The sequence below is a fragment of the Saccopteryx bilineata genome, chromosome 3 (assembly GCF_036850765.1).
Source record: "Saccopteryx bilineata isolate mSacBil1 chromosome 3, mSacBil1_pri_phased_curated, whole genome shotgun sequence".
In the NCBI taxonomy this organism is placed as follows: domain Eukaryota; kingdom Metazoa; phylum Chordata; class Mammalia; order Chiroptera; family Emballonuridae; genus Saccopteryx; species Saccopteryx bilineata.
In genome coordinates, this window is record NC_089492.1 from 159067004 (window position 1) to 159093723 (window position 26720).

Sequence of the window (26720 nt, forward strand, 5' to 3'; positions counted from 1 at the left end):
TGGACAAGTGAAAGGTTAATAAGAATAAGACATACATTATAATCCTTTAAGAAGCAAGCTGTTTGTATGGGTAAGGCTACAAATGGGAGTTAGAGCTTACTGTTTAGCTAATGACCCCTCACCTCCCTAGGCAGAGGCATTCTCTCCGCACATCAGACCTGGGCATGTGAAGGTAAGCCCAGGAGAGGGCAAGCAAATAATTTTTCATGAGCATACTCAATGCCAGGTTTTGACAATTTTATTAGAAAAAATGTACAGTCCATTAATCAATGATACATGCTGTACATAATTGGTGTTTTTACTATATAAAAATATTTGATATCTGCTGCAGAATTACACACACAACTTTGAAAAAAGCACTTCATCATTAACCAGTAAAAATATAATTTATCAAAAATGTTCTTTAAAAATTTGGCTCAATACTTTTGCTTTAATTGCAAATAAAATAGAGTCAGGAAAATAAAAATATAAACTCTGCTAAGCAAGTGTTAACAAATTGAAATGAAATACTTTAGTGCACATGCAAAGTTTTCTTAAACACTCAGGCTGACAAAAAAAAAAATTACCATCAGAAAATGCAGTAAAATCTAATTAATGGGGAAGTTCTGAAAGGAAGACCTTAAAAGAGGTTTTTAGGGAAAACAATAGAACAAAGGAAGTTCTCAGAGACCTGTGAGTGTAACTCCTTCCTCTGGAGCCCCACCATGCAGGTGGGGGTGCCAGGGGGACTTTTCTCCTGGGACCCCTTCTCCGCCCAGGCACAGCCCTGGATTCTTGCCCCTCCCTAAATTCCAGGTGCAATGGCACTGGTCATTCCTGCTTAATTTTCCTCCTTCTTAGTTTCTGGTCCATTCTGCTGCTCAGTTTAAGTTTCAAAATTGACTTTCTTGGAACTACACATACAAATACATTTTACAGATGATCAAATGAAAATACTCAGCATGATTTAGCGCATCTGATCAGCCTTTTTGGGAAATGACAGTCCCCTGTCCACCCCCAAACTTCTGGCTGCAGCTACCAGATAATAACAGAGCACTTGTTTAAAAACAACAGCTCCGAGGAGGCACTATTACTTGAGGCTGTCAAATTGAATCAAAGAGAAAATGGGGTGGGGAGGTAGGGAGAGCAAAGTGAAGGCATTAAACTCTGTTTTGTCTATTAGTTCTAGTTCTGACTACTTTTCAGGAAAAAAAGATACCAAATAAAAGTTTGCGTTCACCTGTCTTATTAAATATTAAATACAAAAACCAGAAGTCCTGTCCATGTTTTCACAATTTCAGTAAAGGGCACATAAACGTGGCTTTGCAGTTTTCAAGGGTTTTTCTTTAAGTATCTTGAGAACTATTATCACATTTTAAAAAATATATTTCTACATAAAAAACCCCCACAACTTTCTCTTATTTTAAATTTACCAAGATGCATTTACCTTTAAGAAAAGAATGAAAGCAGATTATTTTTAATAAAATCTAACATAATTTTTGTAAATCCCAACATGCAAAAGTTTGGAATTTTGTCTCTTAATTAGAAGAATCTTACTTAGACTCAGCCACTATCCTAGAGAACTGTCATTTCTTCCAACAAATGTGTCAGGGTGCGGGTGAAAGGGTCACTCATGACCTAACCTCTAGAACACTGTCCTAGAAGCCAGCACAGGAGGGCAAGCCCAGGACCGAGAGTGTAATTGTTTTACAACAGGCCACTTGCTCCCTATAAAATCAAGATGATTGCAAACATTAAATAATCAGTGGATATTTTTAAACAAAGTACTACCCAAATCTATGACACATGTGCAAATTACTTAGGAAGGTTCTGCAGATGGCAAAGGGAGAAACACCGACAGCCACTCCCAGAGAGCAGGGCTTCAGGCTGGAGTCAGAACAACTTCTCATACTGACACCCAGCTCTAGACTGAGAGGAGTCTCCTGGGAAACAGAGTGGGAGTAAGTGTTGAATTCTGGTCAGCTGGAAAAAACCCCAGAAGGTCTTGTGGTCAGAGGAGATAGGAAGGAGTCAGAGATGGGCAGCGTGCTGGGGGCAGATTCGAAGGCACACAGAGCTAACCTGGGAATTCCTACAGCAGGACAGGGAGAGGATGGCCATGTGGACAGATGAGAGGTTTAGGAGCACTGGTGAAATGTTAATGGAGAACTTGGAATTTTGCTCCTGAACCAAGAGAACCTCATGGAGGCAATGTGGCCAGAGTGGGATGAGATGAGAACAGTGTTGTATGAAGGGCGGTAAATCTGTGCGATGTATGTGTGACAAAGTGGAGGGAGAAAGTGACCAGAAAGGACTTGAAGTGACTTTTGGAGGAAGTGGTCCATCTAAAGAAGTGACAAGCCAAGTGAAATGCAGAAGAATGAGGTAGAGCAAAATGGCCATTCCAGGAAGGAATGCCTTCAGAGGGGATCGATTCTCTGTTCTCTGCTACTCTTGCTCCTTCCAGCGGAAAGCTAAGGTTCTATCAAAACCTCAGAATACTGGAATCCCTTTGTTCATTGAAATGACAGATTTAAGGTATAAAAAATGAAATTCAGTTTTTGGAAACTACCTGCTAGCTGTTTATGTGTTTAAAAAATGCAAGGCAAGTGGGAAGCTCTCCAAGAATACTTCTACTTTTTCAGAAAAATCAATAGTCTCGAGACTTCACTGGCCACGCAAGGGATCCTAGCAATTGCCATTGGACCACAGCCCCACCTTATGAACTATCAATGACTGAATAAATCTGTCTTTAAATAATTTATATTTTCTGAATATTTTCTCTTCATGTTTACCCTTCCAGTGCCTTTTCTCACACATGCACAGACAGCACTTGTTGGCTTTTTAAAGGCTTTCCCAAGCCCTCTGTTCTGAATTGCCTGACCTGCTACTGCTGCCATGTCCTGTTCCCTTAACAATCCGATTCCAAGTGTGGTGGTCTTGGGGATAAGGGAATACACAGGTACATTTTATGACTGTAGAAGTCAGTGGAAGCACAGCCCAGCTTGCAACACTATAAAGACAGGAGCCACTCACATAACTCTTGGCCAAGCTTCTCCCTGCTACCCAAGAGGCACATGTACCTCCCTGTGCAGTTGCTCCTTGGACTCTGGTCCAGTGATTGGGAACAGCCACTGGGGCTTGGATAAAGGGGGCTGCTGCAGAACCGGCATGTGGTACCGGACATTCTTCCAGAACCTTGTCTTTGCAGACTGTGACCTCTCCTCTGTAAAGTCCCCTGACCAGCGTATGGCCCCATATTTCCGTTTAATGAATTTAATAGATTCTGGCATTTTCTCATAGTCCTGAATTTTCTCTAGCTCCAGCAGGATAACTTTAATTCCATCCTGAATGAGAGCATTGTACATCACTATCTGCTCTTCAGATGAACTCCCCAACCAGCTGAATCCCAATGTTTCTCGGACCAAAATAATAATCACTCTTCTGCTTTTCTTAATGTTTTCATTAGTGACCTCAACAAAGTCTGAAAAACACAAAGCATGGCATAGTAAGTAAGGTTTCTATTTATAATTTATAACCAGTCTCTCCAGAACCAAACCCACAGAAGGTTCCTACCACCACCACCACCATGTCTTCTAACACTTTTTTTGCCTTACTTAAGATTAAAGGAGCTTCCTGTTTTAAAGACCAGCTCAAAAAAACTGACCAACAAAAACTGAGTATTTCACTTAAGACTGAGATACTTTCAGTAGAAATTTTAAAACCTTGTTGTTAAACCACTTGATCTTATACCACACCTATTTATTTTATTTTATTTTATTTTATTATTTTATTTTATTTATTTTGGCAGAGAGAGGAACAGATAGAGACAGACAGACAGGAAGGGGGAGAGATGAGAAGCATCAATTTTTCATTGCGGCACCTTAGTTGTTCATTGATTACTTTCTCATATGTGCCTTGACCAAGGGGCTACAGCAGATTGAGTGACCCTTTGCTCAAGCCAGAGACCTTGGGCTCAAGCTGGTGAGCCTTGCTCAAACCAGATGAGCCCATGCTCAAGCCAGCGACCTCGAGGTTTGGAACCTGGGTCATCTGCATACCAGTGTGATGCTCTATTCACTGGACCACTGTCTGGTCAGGCTATTTTATTGTATCAGTTGTAAAGCAATTATCAGATCTAACTAGTTGTTAAGTTTTCAAAAACAAAATACAACCTAGTTAATTGTGGCTTCCACAAAATATAAGAAAAGTAAATACTTTGCATTAAATAATGTGAAAATCATCATTATGCACCACAGAAAAGGTTCTTAAAATTGTCAAATATGTCAGCCTTTGCCATAGTCTTCTAGAAAGATGAAACCAAAGTTAAGTAACCCAATTAATTTAATAATTAAATTTATTTCAAAACAAGATTTTTACTTTTTCCCGTTATGTTCATACCTTCCCCAATGTAGTCATCCCTTCCATAAATGAACAGCTTATATCCACACTGTTTTTCTAAGACTTCAGGCAAGAATTTAAACACAAAAATATCTGAGTCAGAGGTAGATCCTTCCCCAAGGGTCTTTGGATACAGTATGTATGCATCATAGGTCTTTCCATCCAAACCTAAAGAGAAAATGTACTATATTAGAACCACAATGAAAAATAAGAGATTTGGTAAAGTCAATATTGCAAACATGCATTTCAGAAAAATTAATTTTTTCATATGAATTATGAATGAAGCTGTAATATTATATCAAATGCTCTATCTACTCTTACAAGTTCCTATTCATTGTGTTTTACTACAAAGTTGTTCTTACATTATTTCATGGCCACTTCACATGCAGAGTTCTTTACTTTTCTGAGTGGGAACTATCTTTCAATTCTTATTTTCCTCCCAAAATGTACAGCACTGAATTCTACCATTGTATCACTCAGTTTCTTGGCAAGGTTTAAAAAGAAAAGAGTCCTTCCCTGATGCATGAGTCAAGTCTTTTATTTTTTTTATTTTTTTTATTTTTATTTTTATTTTTTTTATTTTTTTCATTTTTCTGAAGCTGGAAACAGGGAGAGACAGTCAGACAGACTCCCGCATGCGCCTGACCAGGATCCACCTGGTACGCCCACCATGGAGCGACGCTCTGCCCATCCTGGGCGTCGCCATGTTGCGACCAGAGCCACTCTAGCGCCTGAGGCAGAGGCCACAGAGCCATCCCCAGCGCCCGGGCCATCTTTGCTCCAATGGAGCCTTGGCTGCGGGAGGGGACGAGAGAGAGACAGAGAGGAAGGCGCGGCGGAGGGGTGGAGAAGCAAATGGGTGCTTCTCCTATGTGCCCTGGCCGGGAATCGAACCCGGGTCCTCCGCACGCTAGGCCGACACTCTACCGTTGAGCCAACCAGCCAGGGCAAGTCTTTTCTTTGATTTGATGGCAAATCTTGGGTAATCTGTGTCCTACCCAGCACACAGCAGGTCCTTAGCAATGGTTTCTGAATAGCTGAATTTATAAACAGATGCTCTAAATGCCTGTTTATTCCACCAATATGAACAGTAAAACAATAATTTGGAAAACAACACTTTTGAAACTATAATTATTTATCAAATAACTACTATTTTAAATATGTCATATTTCATTTTAAAATTTAAGTAAAACCCCTCTTAGTTATATTCTATATCTTTTAACTATTCCCTTATTCAACAAGAAATTATTGTATAGAATACAAAATCGTACCTTTCTTCAGGAAGAAATCATAACAAGAATCCCTGTACCAAAGTACTATGTCAACCTTGAAGATTTTATAGATGAAAACAGAGCTTATAATAATGACTGTTAACATGACAAATATACCAATCACGTGCTTCTGAAAATTGAGGGCTAAAGCAGAAGAGAGGGGGGAAATTATTAGAACCAAAAGAATTAAAAATTTGAGCAAAGCAAATTAAACATTATCATCCCATAGAAATCATATCTGGGTTTCCCAAATCCCAGGTAGTATTAACCCATTCATTATCACTTAATAATGGATATTGATGTATAAAGCCAACTAGAATAGATACTATGTAAAAATAACAAACAAACAAACAAAAAAACTAAGGTGCATTGTATTAAATTTCTAACTGAGTAGTATAATATACAATCTCAGAGAAAAATTACAAAGCTTATAGGATAGGGCACTCCATAATAAAACTGGTCAAAGTCACTCAAAAGCCAACAAAAGTTCCTAGAGGTAGAAGTCAGGTGGTAAAAAGTATAGGCTGGGGGAAAGAAAAGAAGGGTTGAGATGCTACACAGAATGTCTTACACTTCCATGTCTTCCAGGCTTCATTTGCTAATTATTCATCCTATGATTAATTATAGAAGAGGGGCAGAAGAGTAAAGTAAAGGAGTGGTAAGAAGGAGGAAGGTAGAGAAAAAGAAAAAAGAAGAAAATGAGTTCTAAATGACAGGTGCCGTGGAGGCATCTAGCAAAAGAGAATAAGCTTTTAAGCTCTATTATTTTACTTTTCCAATTTTGGTCTTTGATCCACCTGCAATTGATTTGGGTATGAAGTAGAAATCAAGATATATTATTTTCCAGACCAACTGTCAATTGGATCAATTGATAGTTTATGCTTACAGTCTTCATAACTATAACTTCATACAAGATCATGATATCTATAGTATAAGTCTACTAGACTTGTTTTTATTCATGGCTATATTGACTATTTTGGCCCTTCACATTTCCGTAAGACTTTTAGAATAAGCCTGCTCACAACAATACACTCACACTTATATATACTTACACAAACAGTGCTGATATTTTGAGTGGGTTCACTTGGGGACAACTAATTTTTTTTTCTTTTTTAAAATATTTATTTCATTGATTTTTAGAGAGAGAGGAAGGAAGAGAGAGAAAGATAGGAACATCGATCTGTTCCTATACGTGCCCTGACAAAGGATCAAACTGGAAACCTCTATTTTTTTGGGACGATGCTCTAACCAAATGAATGATCCAGCCATGACAAAATCTTTATAATATTGAGTCTTTTGGTCTACGAACATTGTATATCCCTCCATCGATTTGGGTCTTCTTCAATTTATCTCAATAATATATTTTTTTAGTTTGTATTACAGAGGTCTTAAACAGCTCTTGATAAATTTAATCCTATGTCTGATAATTTTTGAAGCTACTATAAATGTTACCTTTTCAATTTAATTTCTATTGGTTTGTTGTTGGTGTTAATATATATATACATAGAACTACTACATATAAAATAAATTAGTGATCTTACTAAATTCATTTACAATTCTAATAGATTGCCTGTTTAGATTTTCTCCCAAGTACACATTCATAAATACCCTATTTTAATTTAACTACAAATTATCTTAAAATATTTCATCAATACTCTCAATACTGTGTCTTAAGATTTTACAACTCATGAAAATCAGTAACTTCTGACATCCTCTCTGGAAAGTGAACATTTAAACTTCTCCTGTGCATCCATCATTCATCTGAAAATATTCACTAGGCACATACTTAGGTTGCTACTACTTCTGGAAACAAAATAATTAGTAAGATAAATGATATACACCATCACAGAATTTACAGTCAAGTAAACTAAATATAATCAATTCTATGACAGGGTCATATGGTGCTATGGAAGTACATAACAGAGGCCTTAACCTCATTTGTTTTGGCAGAGAAAAGATCCCTAGCAAAAGAAATAGTTCAGCTGAGAAATTAAAAAAAAAAAAAGGAAAGAAGTTCTTCAAGTTACCAGGAATCCAAGAACATTCTGGGCAGAGGAAATAGAATCAGAAACCTCAAGGTCACAGAATCTTACCATGTTAAAATAAAATTACATTTCAATTAACTAGTTTTGTTGTTTACCTGGGTATATTAATCGGATATATGCTGCATTTATACTATATGCATTCTTGGCTACACAGATAAATGGATAAAGATAAAATTTACTTTTCACTTCTGAAATATTAAGCATTACGATGATTGTATTCCTTCTTTTGGATGAAAGATTTTCCATTCTGTTCAAAAGAAAGAGAGTAAATTAAGCTGTTTAAGTAAACTGTATCAGCAACAAATAAAACATATGTGCATGGTTTATCTCTTTATTTGTTGCATAAACTGCAGCAGAAATAATCACCAGCCCTAAGCACAGGTATAATAATCAGGCTGTTAGCAATACTGATTTGAGATGTTATATAGCCCTATGTCCACTGTCAGTAAGACTCAGTAGTAGAGAAATTGAATTAAAATCACCAGCCTTCAAGAAGAGAAATATGAACATATGCATTCCGGTCTCCATTGGGCACAGAGAAGAAGATACAGAACAAAAGTAGAATGGGGCAGATGACAAAGAATTCGAATTAATGATAAGATGTCAGGAGTTTATTCCTAGAGAGATTATAGAGAATCACTGGAGACTTGAGCTGTGGAATGCATGGTTCTTTTTCTTTTTTTTTTCTTTTTTTTTTTTTTTACCCTTGCCAAGACAAAGCCTCAAAATATTGGGTTAAAACTCAGAGTTGTTCCTCCCCACGGAAATCTTTAGTAAAAGGCGAAAGATTTATACAATCTGAAGAGAAACCAGAACATGAAATGCATGATTCTTGACTTTATTTAATGAATCTTTTTTAGACTACTTAAAAAAAGTAATATAACATGAAGAGTTATTCAGGAAAATTGCTTCATAGGAATGTTGCAATATATATAACTAATTTAAAAGAAAGCCTTCTTGCCTGACCAGGCAGTGGCTCAGTGGATAGAGTGTCAGACTGGGATGCGAAGGACCCAGGTTTGAAAGTCCGAGGTCACAGGCTTGAGTGAGGGCTCATAGATGTGACCTCATGGTTGCTGGTTTGAGCCCAAAGGTCTCTGGTTTGAAGCCCAAAGGTCACTGGCCTGAAGCCCAAGGTCGCTGGCTTGAGCCCAAGGTTGCTGGCTTAAACAAGGGGTCACTCGGTCTGCTATAACCCTCCCCTCTCCCAGGTCAAGGCAATCAGTGAACAACTAAGTGAGAAAGCAATCAGGTGCCACAACGAAGAATTGATACTTCTCATCTCTCTCCCTTCCTGTCTGTCTGTCCCTATCTATCCTTCTCTCTGTCTCTCTGTCTCTGTCAAAATATTGATAATAAATAAATAAATAAGAAAGAAAGCCTTCTCTTAAACCACAACGACAGGTATTTTTATCTTAAACATACAAGATCTTGTAAATCCTGTTTAGCTTAGGAAAACTCAATATGGACAGCAAAGGGTTAAGAACCTCTCAACTGTCAACTAACTTCTAATATTAGGTTAAACTATCAAGGTTGTATAAAGTTTGATGTGCAATTTAACACCACCACTTCTTTAGTCCATGGTTGGCTCTTAGCACACTTACTGTGTAGAGTCTTGTGCCAGCACCGGATCATCAATTAGTGACCCATTCCACTTCCAGTAGACATAGTCACTGGAATGGCCAGTGACATTACATATCAGCTGTAGCTGGGATCCTGCAAAGTAATGTATTTTTAATCATAACATTAATTGACTTTATGTGATCTATCCATTTATAGTAACAAATGGCTATTGAATAAAAATTGTAAATTCTAAGAAAGCACAAAGAAAAGTCACCTTTAAAACTTCCACCTAGAAATAATTACTATTAGTAACATTATTTATCTCATTCCTTATCTTCTCTATGCACATATGCAATTTTTTAAATGGAGTGTTCTTATCTACTATTTATAATTATTGTTGCGTTGGGAATGTTGGCTCACATGATTAGCCTCCCAAAATGGCTCTTTCATGGCTGCTTAGTATTCCACAATACAGATATAATATGATTAATTACTTTCTTATTGCTAAACACAGTGTTTCTAATTTTTCAATATTGTACATACCCTGAGGCACTACTTAGAGTAAAAAAAAAACCCGGAAACAGAATTCAGTTAAAAGAGATACACATTTTATTAATTTTTTTAATCTATTGGAGTGACACTGGTTAATAAAATTACATAGGTGTCAGGTGTATTATTCCATAGTATATCTGTACACCACTCCAAGTCGTGTCCTTTAATCACTACTTTTCCCCCTTTACACTCTTCTACCTCCCCACCCCTTTCCCTCTACAATCATGACTGTTGCCTGTGTCTATGAGCTTTATTTTTTTCTTTATTTAATTGCTTTATCTTTTTCAGCAAGCCCCCAATGCACCTCTCCTCTGACAGCTATCAGTCTGTTGTCTGTTATCTATCAGTCTATTTTTATATTGTTTGGTAGTCTATTTTCTTCATTAGATTCTACATATAAGTGAAATCATATGGTACTTGTCTTTCTCTGACTGGCTTAGCATAATGCTCTCCAGGTCCATCCATGTTGTCACAAAATGTAATATTTCCTACTATTTTACAGCTGAGTAGTATTCCATTGTTTATATGTACCACAGCTTTTTTTATCTACTCATCTACTGATGGCACTCGGGCTGCTTCCAAGTCTTGGCTATTGTAAATAACGCTGCAGAAATATGAGGGTGCATATATTCCTTTTTAATTTTATTTTATTTTAATTCATTGGGTGTACATAGATTCAAGTGTTCCCCCTCCCGAATACTTCTCCCTCCCCTGTGTTTCCCACCACATCCCCCTTGCCCTTCTCCGCACAATGCCCTCCTCCCGGTTTTGCTTTTCTGCTCTCATCCCATCCTATCTTCCCCTTTCCCTCTGTCTGCTTTTCCTTTGGACCTTTGATCCCACCTCTGTCTCTGTTCCATTCCTCAGATCACATTGATCATCAGATTCCTCAAATGAGTGAGGTCATATGGTATTATTCTTTCTCTGCCTGGCTTATTTTACTTAACATAATAGTTTCCAGGTCCATCCATGTTGTTGCAAAAGGTAAGATTTCCTTCTTTTTCATGGCCACATAGTATTCCATTGTGTATATGTACCACTGCTTTTTTATCTGCTCGTCTACTGACAGACACTTGGGCTGAAACAACACTGCCATAAACATGAGGGTGCATTTCTTCTTTTGAATCAGTGATTTGGCATTCTTAGAATATATTCCTAAAAGCGTAATTAATGGCTGAGTCAAAAGGCAGTTCCATTTTTAATTTTTTGAGAAATCTTCATACTGTTTTCCACAGAGGCTGTACCAGTCTGCATTCCCACCAGCAGTGCAGGAGGGTTTCCTTTTCTCCACATCTTCATCAGCACTTATTATGTGTTGTTTTGTTAATGAGCATCACTCTGACTGGTGTGAGGTGATATCTCATTGTGGTTTTAATTTGCATTTCTTTAATGATTAGTGATGTTTAACATTTTTTCATCTTTTGGCTATCTGTAAGTCCTCTTTAGAGAAGTGTCTATTCATTCATTTTGCCCATTTTTTGATTGGATTGTTTATCTTCCTCGTATTCAGTTTTACAAGTTCTTTATAAATTTTGATTATACCTTATCAGACATATTGTTGAATATGTTCTACCATTGTGTGGTTTGCCTTTTTATTTTGCTCATATTGTCTTTACCTGTGCAAAAACTTTTTAGTTTGATATAGTCCCATTTGTTCATCCTGTCCTTTATTTCCCTTGCGCATGGAGATAAATCAGCAAATATATTGCTGCAAGTGATGTTGGAGAGCTTATTGCCTATGTTTTCCTCTAGGATGCTTATGGTTTCAGGACTTCATTTAAGTCTTTATTCTATTTTGAGTTTATTTTTGTGAATGGTGTATGTTGGTGGTTTAGTTTCATTTTTTTACAGGTAGCAGTCCAATTATCCCAACAGCATTTGTTAAAGAGACTGTCTTTACTTCATTGTATGCTATTACCACCTTTCTCAAATATCGATTGCCCATAACATTCCGGGTTTATTTCTGGGTTCTCTGTTCTGTTCCATTGATCTTTATGGCTGTTCTTATGCCAGTACCAAGCTGTTTTGAGTACAATGGCCTTGTAGTATAACTTGATAGCAGGCAGTGTGATACCACCCACTATATTCTTATTTTTCATACTCCTGAGGTTATTCATGTTCTTTTTTGCTTCCATATGAATTTTTGGAATATGTGATCTATATCTTTGAAGTATGTCATTGGTATTTTAATAGGAATTGAATTGAATTTATACATTGCTTTAAGTAATATGGACATTTTAATGAGGTTTTTCTTCCTATCCATGAATACGGTCTATGCTTCCACATGTTTGTATCTTCCTTGATTTCTTTTATCAATGTTTTATAATTTTCCGAGCAAAAACTTTAATAATCTCTTTGGTTAAATTTACTCCTAGGTACTTTATTTTTTTTCTTGCAATAGTCAAGGGGATTGTTTTCTTAATCTCTTTTTCAGACAGATCATTGTTGGTGTATAAAAATGCCCCTGATTTCTGAGTACTAATTTTATATCCTTCCACCTTGCTGAATTCATTTATCAGGTCTGGTAGTTTTTAAACTGCAACTTTAGGGTTTTCTATGTACAGTATCTTATCATCAGCAAATAATGATAGTTTTACTTCATATTTTCCAATTTGGATGCCTTTTATTTCTTCTTCTTGTCTGATTGTTGTGGCTAGTACTTCCAGAACTATGTTGAATAAGACTGGTGAAAGGGGGCACCCTTGTCTTGTTCCTGATCTTAAGGGGATTGCTTTTAATTTTTGCCTATTAGAGTATGATGTTGGTTGTGGGTCTGTCATAGATGGATCTTATCATGTTAAGGTATGTTCACAATATTCCCACTTTGCTGAGAGTTTTGATCAAAAATGGGTGCTGGATTTTATCAAATGCTTTTTCTGCATCTACTTATATTATCATGTGGTTCTTATGCTTCCATTTGTTTATGTGATGAATCACATTGATTGATTTGCAAATGTTGTACAGCCTTGCCTCCCCAGAATAAATCCCACTTGATCATGATGTATGATTTTTTTCATGTATTGCTGGATCTGGTTTGCTAATATTTTGTTGAGAATTTTAGCATCTAAGTTCATCAGGGATATTGGTCTATAGTTTTCTCTCTTTGTGTTGTCTTTGCCTAGTTTTGGAATCAGATTTATGCTCACCTTATAAAAGGAGCTTGGAAGTTTTCCTTCCTTTGAAATTTTTGAAATAGCTTAAGAAGGACAGGAGTTAGTTCTTCTTTGAATATTTGGCAAAATTCACCTGTGAAGACATCTGTCCCAGGACTTTTGTTTGTTGGGAGTATTTTATAACCATTTTGATCTCATTTGTTGTCATCGGTCTATTTAAGATTTCTGATTCTTCTAGATTGCTGTTTGAAAGATTATATGTATCAAAAACTTTGTTCATTTCACCTAACTTGTCTAATTTTTGGCATGCATTTCTTCATAGTATTTTCTTACAATTATCTGTATTTCTGCTGTGTCAGTTGTTACTTCTCCACTCTAATTTCTAATTTTATTTTTTGAGTCCTCTTTTTCTCTTGTTGAGTCTGGCTAAGGGTTCATTGATCTTGTTTACCATTTCAAAGAATCAGCTCTTGGTTTTATTGATTGTCTGTATTGTTTTTTAGTCTCTATGTCATCAATTTCCACTCTGATCTTTATTATGTCCTTCCTTCTACTTCCTCGGGGATTTAATTGCTGTTCTTATTCTAGTTCTTTTTTTTTTTTTCATTTTAGAGAGGAGAGGGAGAGACAGAGAGAGAGAGAGAGGAGAGAGACAGAGAGAGAGAAGGGGGGAGGAGCTGGAAGCATCAACTCCCATATATGCCTTGACCAGGCAAGCCCAGGGTTTCAAACCGGCGACCTCAGCATTTCCAGGTCGACGCTTTATCCACTGTGCCACCACAGGTCAGGCCTTATTCTAGTTCTTTAAGTTGCAGGGTTAAGTTGTTTATTTAAGCTTTTTCTAGCTTCTTAAAGTATCCCTGTAATGCTATGAACTTCCCTGTCAGGACTGCTTTTGCTCTGTCCCATAGATTTTGAGTCGTTGTATGCTCATTTTCATTTTTTTCATGAAAATTTTTTTATTGATTTTAATTTATTGAGTTTACATAGATTCTAGTGATGCCCCAAATGCATTCTCCCTCCCCCGTATTCTCCTCAACATCTCCCTTGCCCTCCTCCCCATAGCGCCCTCCCCCTTCCCTTCAGGTTCATCACATCCTATCATTCCTTTTTCCTCTGTTCTGTTTCCTCTGGTCCCAAGAAAATTTTTAATTTCTTCCTTGATTTCATTGTTGAGCCATTCATTATTTAATAACATGCTGTTTATTTTCCAGGTGTTTGAATGTTTTTCAGTTTTTCTGTTGTACTTGATTTCCAGTTTCATGCCATTGTGGTCAGAGAAGATGCTTGATATGATTTCAATCTCCTTAAATTTTTTGGGACTCATTTTATGCCCTAATATGTGGTCTATCTTAGAGAATGTACCATGAACACTTGAAAAGAATGTATATTCTGCTGCTTTAGGGTGAAACGTTCTGAAGATATCCATTAAATCCAGTTGACCTAGTGTGTCCTGTAATTCTGCTGTTGCTTTGTTCATTTTCTTTCTTGAGGATCTATCCAGTGATGTTAGTGGGGTATTGAAATCCCCTACTATTATAGTATTGCTGTTGATCTCACCCTTTATATCCATCAAAGTCTGCTTTATATATTTAGGTTCTCCTATATTAGGTGCATAAATATTTATAATATTTATCTCTTCCTGTTGGATTGTTCCCTTTATCATTATGTAGTGACCTTCTTTATCCTTTGCTATAGTCTGTTTTAAAGTTTATTTTATCATATATAAGTATTGCTAACCCAGCTTTTTTTTCTTAATTTCCATTTGCATGAAATATTTTTTCCATCTTTTTACTTTCAGTCTATATGTATCTTTTGTTTTGAGGTGGGTCTCTTATAGACAGCATATGTACAGGTCCTGTTTTCTTATCCATTCAGCTACCCTATGTCTTTTATTGGAGTATTTAATCCATTTACATTTAAGGTTATTATTGATATGTAGTTGTTTATTTTCATTTTTTTCTTTAAATCTACATTCCTCTTTTACTAGATTTTTTTTTTCCAGCTATGTTCCGTCTACAGTAGGCCCCTTAACATTTTTTGCAGCATTGGTTTGGTTGTAATGAATCCCTTTAGTTCTTTATTTTTTTTGTCTGGGAAGCTTTTTATTTCTCCTTCAATCTTAAGCAATAGCCTTGCTGGATAAAGAAAGTCTTGGTTGTAGGCTCTTGTTCTGCATTACTTTGAATATTTCTTGCTATTCCTTTCTGGCTTCAAGTGTTTCTGTTGAAAAGTTGGATGCTATCCTTATGGGGATTCCTTTGTAGGTGATTGACTGTTTTTCTCTTGCAGCTTTTAGTATTCTTTCTTTATTTCTTAGCTTTGGCATTTTGATTATGATGAGTCTTGGTGTGGGTCTCTTTGGGTTATTAATGGGATTCTTTTGGGGGGGTTCTTTTTTCTCTGCTCTTGAACCTGTGTGACTCTTTCCTCAATGAATTTAGGAAAATTTTCAGCTATAATTTCTTCAATCAGGTTCTCTATCCCTTGTTCTTTCTGTTCTCCTTCTGGTACCCCTATTACATGGATATTGTTTCTCTTCATGTTGTCACAGAGCTCTCTTAGAGTTTCCTCAGACTTTTTGATCCTTTTTTCTTTTTCCTATTTTGCTTTTGCTTTCGCTTATCTTGTCCTCTAAGATGCTGATTCAATCCTCTGCTTCATCCAGCCTGCTTTTAATTCCTTCTAGTGTAGTCTTCATTTCTGATATTGTGTTTGTCATTTCTGTCTGGTTCTTTTTTATGATTTCCATGTCCTTTTTGATGCTGTATCTCTTTAGGTGTTCATTATGTTCATCCATTGTTGCTCTAAGATCTTTGAGCATCCTAACAATCATTATTTTAAACTCTGCATCTGGTAATTTGGTTATTTCCAGGTCACTCAGTTCTTTTTGGAGGGATTTCTCTTGTTGATTCATTTGGATTGCATTTCTTTGTCTTCCCATTTTGTCTGTGTATACACTTTTTCTTTTGGTATGTTTTTGTATAGCTAGCTGAGTCTAGTGTTGGTATTGTCTGCCTCCAATTTTCAGTTGTGTTGTTTGTAGGTCTTCTTGGGCTGGCATCAGCTGTTGTTTGTAATATGCTGTGAACTACTTATCTGCTATCACTATTCCTTTTGCTATTTGTATCAGCATTTCCTGTGTCTTAGCTGGGTCAGATGTGCAGAGTGCTTCCTTAAGCTACCATTCTAACAAGAGTTGTTAGGTCCTGAACTGATGCTTTCCATATCTGGCCACTGGATGTGCCTGCCTGGACCTCCCTGGCAGGAGACTGGTGCAGATCAGTGGGAGCCTGTGACTGGCTCTTATCAACCTTTTTGGAGCTATAGGTGATCCAGATCTTGTGGCTGCCTCTGCTGGGCCCAGGTGCCATTGTAAATATCACTGCACTCCTAGGCTAGCTTTTATCTACTCTTGGCCTGGGGAAAGTTCCTTTAAAAGTTCATTTCCCTTGAGATCCACTTTCTGCTTCCTCTTATTGCTGGCTACTTGTTGGGCTCAGTACTATAATTCAGTGATTAGGTCTGGTATTGAATGTGGCTTACCCCTTAGCCTCAGATGTCTTTCTATCCAGACTTTTAATTTAATTTTAATTTGTTTTTTTCTTTTTTTTCAGCACTCAGAAGGTTGTGGTCTCAGGGATCTAGTGGGTATAGCCTCTGTACTCCTGATGTGTGGTCTGCCTGCCGGCCCCCCTACCTCTGCTATTGCCACCTTTGGTTTTTGGGCTCGGGCACTGCCAGTGCCAGCTTGTCTCCACAGCCACCACAGCTTCTGCTCTTCCTGGTGTGCCCATGCATGCCCACTCAAACCACCCCCTAAGTTTCCAGGTCCCCAGCCACCATGAAGAGTGGGCTCACGCTGTGGGCTGGATTGCGTACAAGCCCAGAACTCCACAGCGGCCCACCGCGCTTCCCCCTACACCTGTTTAGACTGCTTCTGCTGTCGCCGCAGCCTCAGCCGCTGCCAGACGTGGGCCCACACCTCGAGCATGATTGCATGAGCTTGGACTTCTGTAGCAGCTGTGCAGTCTCTTCCTCTGCAGGCGGACATGCATGCAGCTGCTTAAACCTTTCTCCCAGCTCTGCTCTTGCCTTTGTGGGCGGCCCGCATGTACCTGCTTGGACCACCTCTTCAGTCACCCAGGCTCAGCCATGGGTGGGCTTGCATACTCACTTTGACTTTCACAGAAGCCACTGTGGCTCCCAACTCTGCAGATGGGCCCATTCGTGCATGCTCAGACTGCCTCTGTAGTTGCCTGGGCTCTCATCCCAGGCAGGCTTGCGTGCTCACTCCAACCTCTGCAGCTGCCTCCGCAGCTTCTGCTTTCATGGGCAGGCCCACACATGCTCGCTTGGACCGCCTTGGCTCCTGCAGCTGCATGCCACTGCCACCTGCCCACCCGTCTCCAGTGAGCACTCAGCAGCATGGAGGGGCAGTGTAGCTCAGACCCCAGCACTCACTACCTGTGTCCCTAATGTGCTACCTGCTTCTAAGAGCCTCCTTGTTCTGACTGGAGCAGGAGAGCCTCCGGTACATGGGGTAATTTCTTCCCTTTGCTGGTGTTACTGCTCCAAGGAAAAATGTTCACATTAGATTCGGGGCATTTTTTAGCCCAGGAGTTGTGGTGTCCATCCCTCAAAATGTCTCCCCCTGGGCCTCTGAGACCACTCTCTCCCCTGGCAACTCCAGTCCTCCAAGCTCTCCCCACTCCTGGAGCCCGGGGCAGGTGGCTGTGAGCAAGGCTCTTTGTACGGTCCCTTTAATATGGAGCCTGGGTCCAAGAGTTCTGTCTCCTTCTCTCAAACAGTATCTAGGCTCCTTTCTCAGCCAAATACAGTATATTTGCCCCTTCCAGGCTCCAGCACTCTAGGCTGGGACTCCAGTTCTGGGGCTGAGGATCCACAACTTGCCAGGAAATCCTCCCCACCACGAGAGTCACTCAGGGCCACTGCTCGCTCCTGGGAGCAGGGCACCTCTTTCCACATCTCCTCCTTTCCTACCAGTCTCAGTGTGGGTTCTTTGGTGGTCCTTGGTTGTGGAATCCTCTTAGTTTAGTCCAAAGTTTGTCTCAAAATTAAATTGTAATCCACTTTGGTTCTAGGATGTGGGACTTGGAACGTCTGCCTACTCCGTGGCCATCTTGTCTTGCCTCAAGGGTGCATATATTCTTTGGAATTAGTATTTTGGGTTTCTTTGGATATATTCCCAGAAGTGGAATTACTGGGTCATAAGGCATTGCCATTTAAAATTTTTTTTGTGACAGAGACAGAGAGAGTCAGAGAGAGGGACAGATAGAGACAGACAGGAAGGGAGAGAGATGATAGACATCAATTCTTTGTTGCAGCTCCTTAGTTGTTCATTGATTGATTTCTCATATATGCCTTGACCAGGGGGCTACAGCAGACCAAGTGACCCCTTGCTCGAGCCAGAGACCTTGGGCTCAAGCTGGTGAGCTTCGCTCAAACCAGATGAGCCCACGCTCAAGCTAGCGACCTCCGGGTCTCAAATCTGGGTCCTCCTCATCCCAGTCTGATGCTCTATCCACTGCGTCACTGCCTGGTCAGGCTTCATTTTTTAATTTTTTAAAGTAACTCCATACTCCTTGCCACAGTTGCTGCACGAATCTGCATTACCACCAGCAGTGCACAAGGGTTCCCTTTTCTCCACACTCTCCCCAACACTTGTTGTTTAAGGATTTATTAATGATAGCCATTTTGTTAGGTATAGGTATGAGGTGCATTTCTCAGATAATTACTGACATTGAGTATCTTTTTATGTCTATTGGCCATTTCCCTTCTGTTTGGAGAAATGTCTATTCAGTTCTTTTGCCTATTTCTTAATTGGATTTTTTATTGTTGTTGCTGTAGTTGGTTGTTTTGTTGTTGTTGTTTATTTTTTTGGTGTTGAGCTTTGTAAGTTCCTAATAAATTTTGGAAATTAAGCCCTTTTCATATGTATCAGTGACTATGTTCTCCCATTCAGTGGACTGATTTGTCTTTTCATTTTGTTAATGGTTTCCTTTGCTGTGCAAAAACTTTTTAGTTTGATATAATCTCACATGTTTATTTTTTCTTTTGTCTTCTTTGCCCAAGGTGATATATTAGAAAAAAATATTGCTACAAGAAATGTCCAAGATTTTATTGCCTGTTTTCTTCTAGGATTTTATGGTTTCAAGTCTAAAACTTAAGACTTTAATCCATTTGAGTTACACATTTTAAAGGCCAAACCCCCTCTCCCAAATGAAACTGAACATTTTCACGCTGTGCCTAGCAGCGTGGGCAAGGACCACTTATCCTCCAAACCCTCAGATTAGTCATTGCCAATTCAGAGGAAAAAAATCTGTTTAAATTTGCACCTGCATTTCTTGAATTAACAGTAAATTAACATGTTTTTCAAAAGATTAGTATTCATTTCCCTTTAAGAATTGCTTGCTATCCCTCTGTGTTATTTAATTGCATTTTTATATAAAACATACTGATTTGCAGTTCTTTATTCATCAAAGACATTAACTTTTCATCATACATAAAAACTATTCGAAAAATCCTTCAGAGTTAGTTGCTTTCATTTCATTTTTTTGTTTATAGAAATTCCTTGGTACAGATATTTTTCCTTTTTTTGGTAATATTTATAACTGTTCATCTGTTTTCACTATTATTTTCTAAAATATCTCTCTAGCACCAAATCAAGAAAATATCCATGTACATTTTATCTTGGGCACATAATACTTTGATTGTTTTAAAAGGGCAAGAAAATAAGCTGTTACGATGGTTTGTGGTCCCTCAAAGTACCATCGTACATCAACAGGTAGATACTATATCTGTGGTATTAAAATTTTGAGATAGGGAAGAGGACTAGAGGGAAAAATGCCTTTTTAGGTTCTAAAAAATATCATGAAAAGAAAAGGTTAGGAAGTACTGCTCTAAACTCTATTAGCCTATGTTTAACTTTAAGTTTTCATATATTTGTTAGTTTATATCAAAGAATGTCTTTTCCTTTTTTTGTGACAGAGACAGAGAGAGGGACAGGGACAGAAAGATAGGAAGGGAAAGAGATGAGAAGCATCAATTCTTTGTTGCGGCACCTTTAGTTGTTCATTGATTGCTTTCTCATATGTGCCTTGATGGGAGGGGGGTAGCTGCAGCAGACTGAGTGACCTCTTGCTCAAGCCAGCAATCTTGGACTCAAGCTGGTGAGCCTTGCTCAAACCAGATGAGCCTGAGCTCAAGCTGGCAAACTCAGGGTTTCGAACCTGGGTCCTCTACATCCCAGTCCAATGCTTTATCCACTGCGCCACCTGGTCAGGTTTTTTTCTTTTTCTTTTTAAATTAAGTTGAGAGGTGGGGAGGCAGACACAGACTCCTGCATGCACCCTGAGCAGGATCCACCTGGCAAGCCCCCCTACCAGGCGATGGTTTGGGCCACTGCTCAACAACTAAGCTATTTTAGCACATGAGGTGAGGGCATGTAGCTATCCTCAGCACCACATGGCCAACTTTGTTCCAACCAACCAAGTCATAACTGCTGGAGGGGAAGAGAAAGATAGAGAAAGAAGGGGGGGGTAGAAGTAGATGATCACTCTCCGGTGTGCCCTGACCAGGAATCAAATCAGAGACTTCCACACACCAGGAAGACATTCTACCACTGAGCCAAACAGTCAGGGCTTAAGAATGTCTTTAGCCCTGGCCGATTGGCTCAGTGGTAGAGCGTCGGCCTGGTGTGCAGAAGTCCTAGGTTTGATTCCCGGCCAGGGCACACAGGAGAAGCACCCATCTGCTTCTCCACCCCTCCCCTTCTCCTTCCTCTCTGTCTCTTTCTTCCCCTCCCGCAGCCAAGGCTCCATTGGAGCAAAGATGGCCCGGGCGCTGGGGATGGCTCCTTGGCCTCTGCCCCAGGCGCTAAAGTGGCTCTGGTTGTGGCAGAGCGACACCCTGGAGGGGCAGAGCATCGCCCCCTGGTGGGCATGCCGGGTGGATCCCGGTCGGGTGCATGCGGAAGTCTGTCTGACTGTCTCTCACCATTTCTAGCTTCAGAAAAATACAAAAAAAAAAAAAAAAAAAGAATGTCTTTATATCACCTTTTACCATGAATAATAACTTGGCTAAATACAGAATCCACAGGTCACAAATTCGCATCTTCAAATCTCTGTAAATTGTTCATTGTCTTAATGCAGTTACTATTATATAAAATAATTCTGTATGCCAACTTGATTTTTGATACTCTGGTACAAATATCTATTTTTATGTTTAGAGCAATAGTTTTTAATAGAACTTTCAGTGTTGGTGAAAATGTCTTCTGTTTGTGTTAATACTGTAGTCACTGGTCATATATGGCTATTAAACTCTTGACTGAGAAACTAGTTTTCAATTGAATTAATTTATGTAATTTAAACTTACATATACATAACCACATGTGGCAGTGGCTATTGAATTGTTTAGTATAGTTCTAAATGCTTATAAGATTTCTTTATTCCTGAAATAAAAAGTGTTCACTAACTTGAAACAGTATTTTTCTAAAATGACCTGCTTTTTAAATTTTAATATTTATTACATAATTTTTATCTCTAAAGAGAGTTTATTAGTGGTTTTAAAGGTCTTTAAAATCTTCTCTAAATACTCATTGTTTCTTTTTTTTAAAAAAATTATTAATTTTAATTTATTTTGTTAACATGGATTCAATTGTCCCACTCAATTTAATACCCTCACCCCACCCCCATGTCCCCAATTACACCCCTCCTGCCCCCCTTCCATTAATTCCCTCCCCCTTCCTTTTGGGATTTATGTCCAGATAATGTTATCTGTATCTATGTGTTATGTATGTATATATAATTTCACTAATTCCTTCACCTTCTCTGATCCTATTCCCTCATCATCCTTCCCTCTGACAGCTAGCTGTCCCTCTGCTCCCTGTGACCCTACCTCTGCTTCTATTATGTTCTTCGGTTTACTTTGTTCTTTAAATTCCACATATAAGTGAGATCATATGATATTTGTTTTTCTCTGCCTGGCTTATTTCACTTAGCATAATGATCTCCAGGTCCATCCATGCTATCACAAAAGGTAATATTTCCTTCTTTTTCATGGCCACGTATTATTCCATTGTATATATGTACCACAACTTTTTTTAATCCACTCGTCTACTGATGGGCACTTGGGCTGTTTCCAATTCTTGGCTATTGTAAACGATGCTGCAATACATATGAGAATGCATATCTTCTTTTGAATCAGTGATTTGGTATTATTAGGATATACAGTGGTACCTTGAGATGCAAGCAGACCAACATACTTTTTTTTTTAAGATACGAGCTGTGACTTGGTCTGGATTTTTGTTCAAGATCCAAGAGAAATTCTGAGATATGATCTATGATTTGGGAAGCTGCAACTAGTTGGCATGTTGGCGCATAGGTCCAGTACCAGAAGCACAACACCAGCATCTCATTCTTTCTGTTACCTGCAGAATCAAGTCAAATCTCACGAGCTGTATTCGTTCTTGCATCATTTTTGCATTTTTTATTAACTTTTTTTGTGTGATATCATGCGGCCAGAGAAAGTGAATGTAAAGAACAGTGGTGAAAAAAAGAAGAGAATGATGTCGGTAGAAGTAAAGCAAGAAATAATAGAAAAACATGAGTGTGGTGTACGAGTGATTGAACTGGCAAGGCTGTACGACCTCAATACATCTACAATTTGTACCATCCTTAAACAAAAGGATGCCATCAAAACTGCAAATCCAGTGAAAGGAACTACAATTCTGTCCCAATTAAGAACAAATATCCATGAAGAAATGGAAAAGCTTCTGCTGGTGTGGGTAAAGAGAAAGAGCAGGCAGGACTTACAGTGATGGAGACTGTAATATGCAAAAAGGTACATATTATTTACAGCGACTTGAAGAAGAACCATCAACCTCAAAAGAGGCAGCAGAAGATATGTTTAAGGCAAGTCATGGCTGATTTGTAATTTTCAAGAAGTGATCTGGCATCCACACAGTGGTGAGGCATGGTGAAGCTGTGAATGCTGATGTTAAGGCAACTGAGGAGTACATCACACATTTTGCTATGCTTATCACAAAGGAAGTCTACATCCCCCAGCAAGTGTTCAACTGTGACGAAACAGGATAGTTTTGGAAAAAAATGCCCTGGAGGACTTTCATCACTGCAGAGGAGAAGAAGCTGCCAGGCCATTAACCCATGAAGGACCATCTGACCCTTGCATTGTGTGCAAATGCTAGCAGTGACTATAAAGTAAAGCCACTGCTAGTGTATCATTCTGAAAATCCTTGAGCTTTTAAGACTCACAAGATTCTTAAAGAAAAATTGCAGGTTATGTGGCACACCAATGTTAGGGCATGGGTTATGCAGCAGTTTTTTATTGAATGGGTAAATCTCATCTTTGGTCCTGCAGTGAAGAAATATCTTCAAGAAAATAAACTCCCAATGAAAGCATTACTAATCCTTGATAATGCTCCAGCCCACCCACCTGGTCTTGAAGGTGACATTCTCGATGAGTTCAAATTCATGAAAGTCCTCTACCTCCCACCCAACACGACTTCAATCTTGGAACCTATGGATCAGCAGGTCATTTCCAATTTTAAAAAGCTTTATACAAAGCACTTGTTCCGCTGCTGCTTTGAGGTGACTGAGAATACAATTCTAACCCTTTGAGAATTTTGGGAAGATCACTACAATATTGTGATATGTTTATGCATTATTGACTTGGCATGGCAAGAGGTTACAAGAAAAACCTTGAACTCGGCATGGAAAAAGTTATGGCCCCATGTTGTTGCAGACAGGTACTTTGAAGGATTCGAACCAGAGACCGAGACGGAGGTAGAAACGTTGGAGGAGATTGTGTCCCTCGGAAAGTCAATGGGTCTGGAGGTAGATGAGGGTGACGTAAACAAGCTCCTTGAGAAACATGAAGAGAAACTCTCAACTGAGGAGTTGAAGGAGCTACAGATGATGCAACATACAGAGCTTCTGCAACAGATTCATAGTGAGGAGAAGGTGGAGTCGGAGGAAGTGATTTCTACAAGTGAAATTAAAGACATGCTGGCAATGTGGGAGAAGTTTTCAAGTTTCACTGAAAAGAAACACCGAGAAAAAGTTTCAACTGGTCATGCTTCAGCACTTTTTAATGACACTTGTTCGTCACATTTCCATAACATTTTAAAAGACAAGCAAAAGCAAACCTCTTTGGATAGATTTTTATTCCAAAGTTCTGCAAGTGAAATTGTCGAAAGTGCAGCCAAAAAGGCAAAAACAGGTGATGATTAAATGAAAAATACATAATGTTAAGCTTAGCTTTAGCTTAAAGTTAAGAAAGTGCATTTTTTTTACAATTAAGTTGTGGTTTCATTTTAAGTAAAGAACGTGCAGTTTTAGTTTTAAAGTAAAGAAAATGCAGTTTTAGTTTACATTTAGTGTTAAGAAAGTGCAGTTTTAGTTTACATGTCTACACTGCCTGCATCCCTTCCTCCCTCCCTTCTCCTCTGCCATTCACCTCTGTTAGCTGCACTTGTCTGTCTCCAAGGTAAGAATACAGTAATACATAACACTTTTTTTCTTTTATTTCATATATTTTGTTATGGATTGGTAAGGTATACATGTGTGTTCCTTAATTAAAAATAAGTCTTTTCATAATTTAGGATGGTTTGGGGATGCTTTACAGGGCTGGAATGGATTAAATCTATTTCAGTTATTTTAAAAGGGAGACATTTGATATACGGTTGACTGACTTACGAGCTCAGTTACAGAATGAATTAAACTCGTATCTCAAGATACCACTGTATTTCTAAAGGTGGGATAGCTGGGTCAAAAGGCAGTTCTAATTTTAACTTTTTGAGGAAATGCCATACTGTTTTCCACAGTGGCTATACAAGTCTGCATTCCCACCAGCAGTGCAGGAGGGTTCCCTTTCCTCCACATCTTAGTCAGCACTTATTGTGCATTGATTTCTTAATGAGCACCATTCTGACAGGTATGAGGTAGAATCACATTGTGGTTTTAATTTGCATTTGTCTGATAATTAATGATGTTGAATATTATTTCATATGCCTATTAGTCATCTTTGTGTCCTCTTTGCAGAAGTGTCTACTCAGTTCCTTTGCCCATATTTTAATTGGATTGTTTACCTTCCTGGTTGAGTTTTAGAAGTTCTTTATAAATTTTGGTTATTAGCCCCTTATCAGATGTACTAGCAAATCTGTTCTCCCATTGTGTGGGTTGTCTTTTTATTTTGTTTATGGTGTCTTTTGCTGTGCAAAAGCTTTTTCATATGATATAGTCTCATTTTTGAAATTTGTCCTTTATTTCACTTGCCTATGGGAATAAATAGGCAAAAATATTGCTACAAGATATATAAATTTTGGGGATATGTGTTCTATATCTTTGAAGTATGTCATTGTTATTTTAATGGGTATTGCATTGAATTTATAAATTGCTTTGGGTAATATAGACATTTTAATGATGTTTATTCTTCCTAACCATGAGCACAGTATATGATTCCACTTGTTTGTATCTTCCTTGATTTCTTTTATCAATGTTTTATAATTTTCCGAGTACAAGTCTTTAATCTCCTTGGTTAAATTTACTCTTAGGTACTTTATTTTTTGGTTGCAATAGTGAAGGGGACTGTTTCCTTAATTTCTCTTTCTGACTGTTCATTGTTTGTGTATAAAAATGCCTCTGATTTCTGAGTATTAACTTTACATCCTGCCACTTTGTTAAAACCATTTATCAGGTCCAGTAGTTTTTTGACTGAGACTTTAGGGTTTTCTATATACAATATCATATCATCTGCAAATAATAGTTTTGATTCTTCTTTTCCCATTTGGATGCCTTTTATTTCTTTTTCTTGTCTGATTGCTGTGGCTAGGACTTCCAGAATTATGCTGAATAAGAGTGGTGAAAGGGGGCACCCCTGCCTTGTTCCTGATCTTAAGGATATTGCTTTTAATTTTTGCTCAATAAGTATAATGTTGGCTGTGGGTTTGTCATAGATAGCCTTTATCATGTTGAGGTATGTTCCCTGTATTCCACTTTGCTGAGAGTTTTGATCATAAATGGGTGCTGGATTTTATCAAATGCTTTTTCTGCATCTATTTATATTATAATATAGTTTTTCTCCTTCTTTTTGTTTATGTGATGAATCACATTGATTGATTTGCAAATATTGTACCAGCTTTGCCTCCCCAGAAAAAATCCCACTTGATCATGGTGTATGATTTTATATATATATATTGTTGGATCCAGTTTGCTAATATTTTGTTGAGGATTTTAAGCATCTATATTCATCAGGGATATCGGCCTATAATTTTCTTTCTTTGTGTTGTCTTTGCCTGGTTTTGGAATCAGAATTATGCTCACCTCATAAAAGGAGCTTGAAAATTTTCCTTCCTCTTAAATGTTTTGAAATAGCTTGAGAAGGATAGAAGTTAGTTCTTCTTTGAATATTTTGTAGAATTCACTTCTGAAGCCATCAGGCTCAGGACTTTTCTTTGTTGGGAGTTTTTTGATAACTGTTTCAATCTCATTTGTTGTAATCGATCTGGTTAGGTTTTCTGATTCTTCCAGATTGATTTTTAGAAGATTGTATGTTTTAAGGATTTTGTCCATTTCATCTAGGTTGTCTAGATATTTTGGCACACAGTTCTTCATAGTATTTTCTTACAATATTTTATATTTCTGTTGTGTCAGTTATTTCTCCTCTCATTTCATATTTTATTTAATTTAGTCCTCTCTCTTTTTTTCTTGGTGAGTCTAGTTAAAGGTTCATCAATGTTGTTTACCTTTTCAAAG

At 38.2% G+C, this 26720-nt stretch overlaps 1 protein-coding gene and 1 non-coding gene across 10 annotated transcripts in view; both read right to left on the reverse strand.

Annotated features, from left to right (window-relative positions):
• Positions 1–222: 222 nt before the first annotated feature.
• The window catches only part of IL1R1 (interleukin 1 receptor type 1), a 127350-nt gene continuing 100852 nt past the window's right edge, over positions 223–26720 (reverse strand). For all 9 annotated transcript variants that reach the window (XM_066267904.1, XM_066267912.1, XM_066267906.1 and 6 more), the window contains 5 exons: positions 9301–9412; positions 7792–7943; positions 5652–5795; positions 4381–4548; positions 223–3463 (listed from right to left, as the gene is read on the reverse strand). In XM_066267904.1, the coding sequence (XP_066124001.1) occupies positions 3042–3463; positions 4381–4548; positions 5652–5795; positions 7792–7943; positions 9301–9412 (998 nt within the window). In that variant the 3' untranslated portion in view covers positions 223–3041. The remainder of the gene's footprint in view (positions 3464–4380; positions 4549–5651; positions 5796–7791; positions 7944–9300; positions 9413–26720) is intronic.
• Positions 8399–8514, reverse strand: LOC136332622 (U5 spliceosomal RNA). Its single transcript, XR_010730790.1, has one exon. It is a non-coding gene; the product is annotated as a U5 spliceosomal RNA (small nuclear RNA).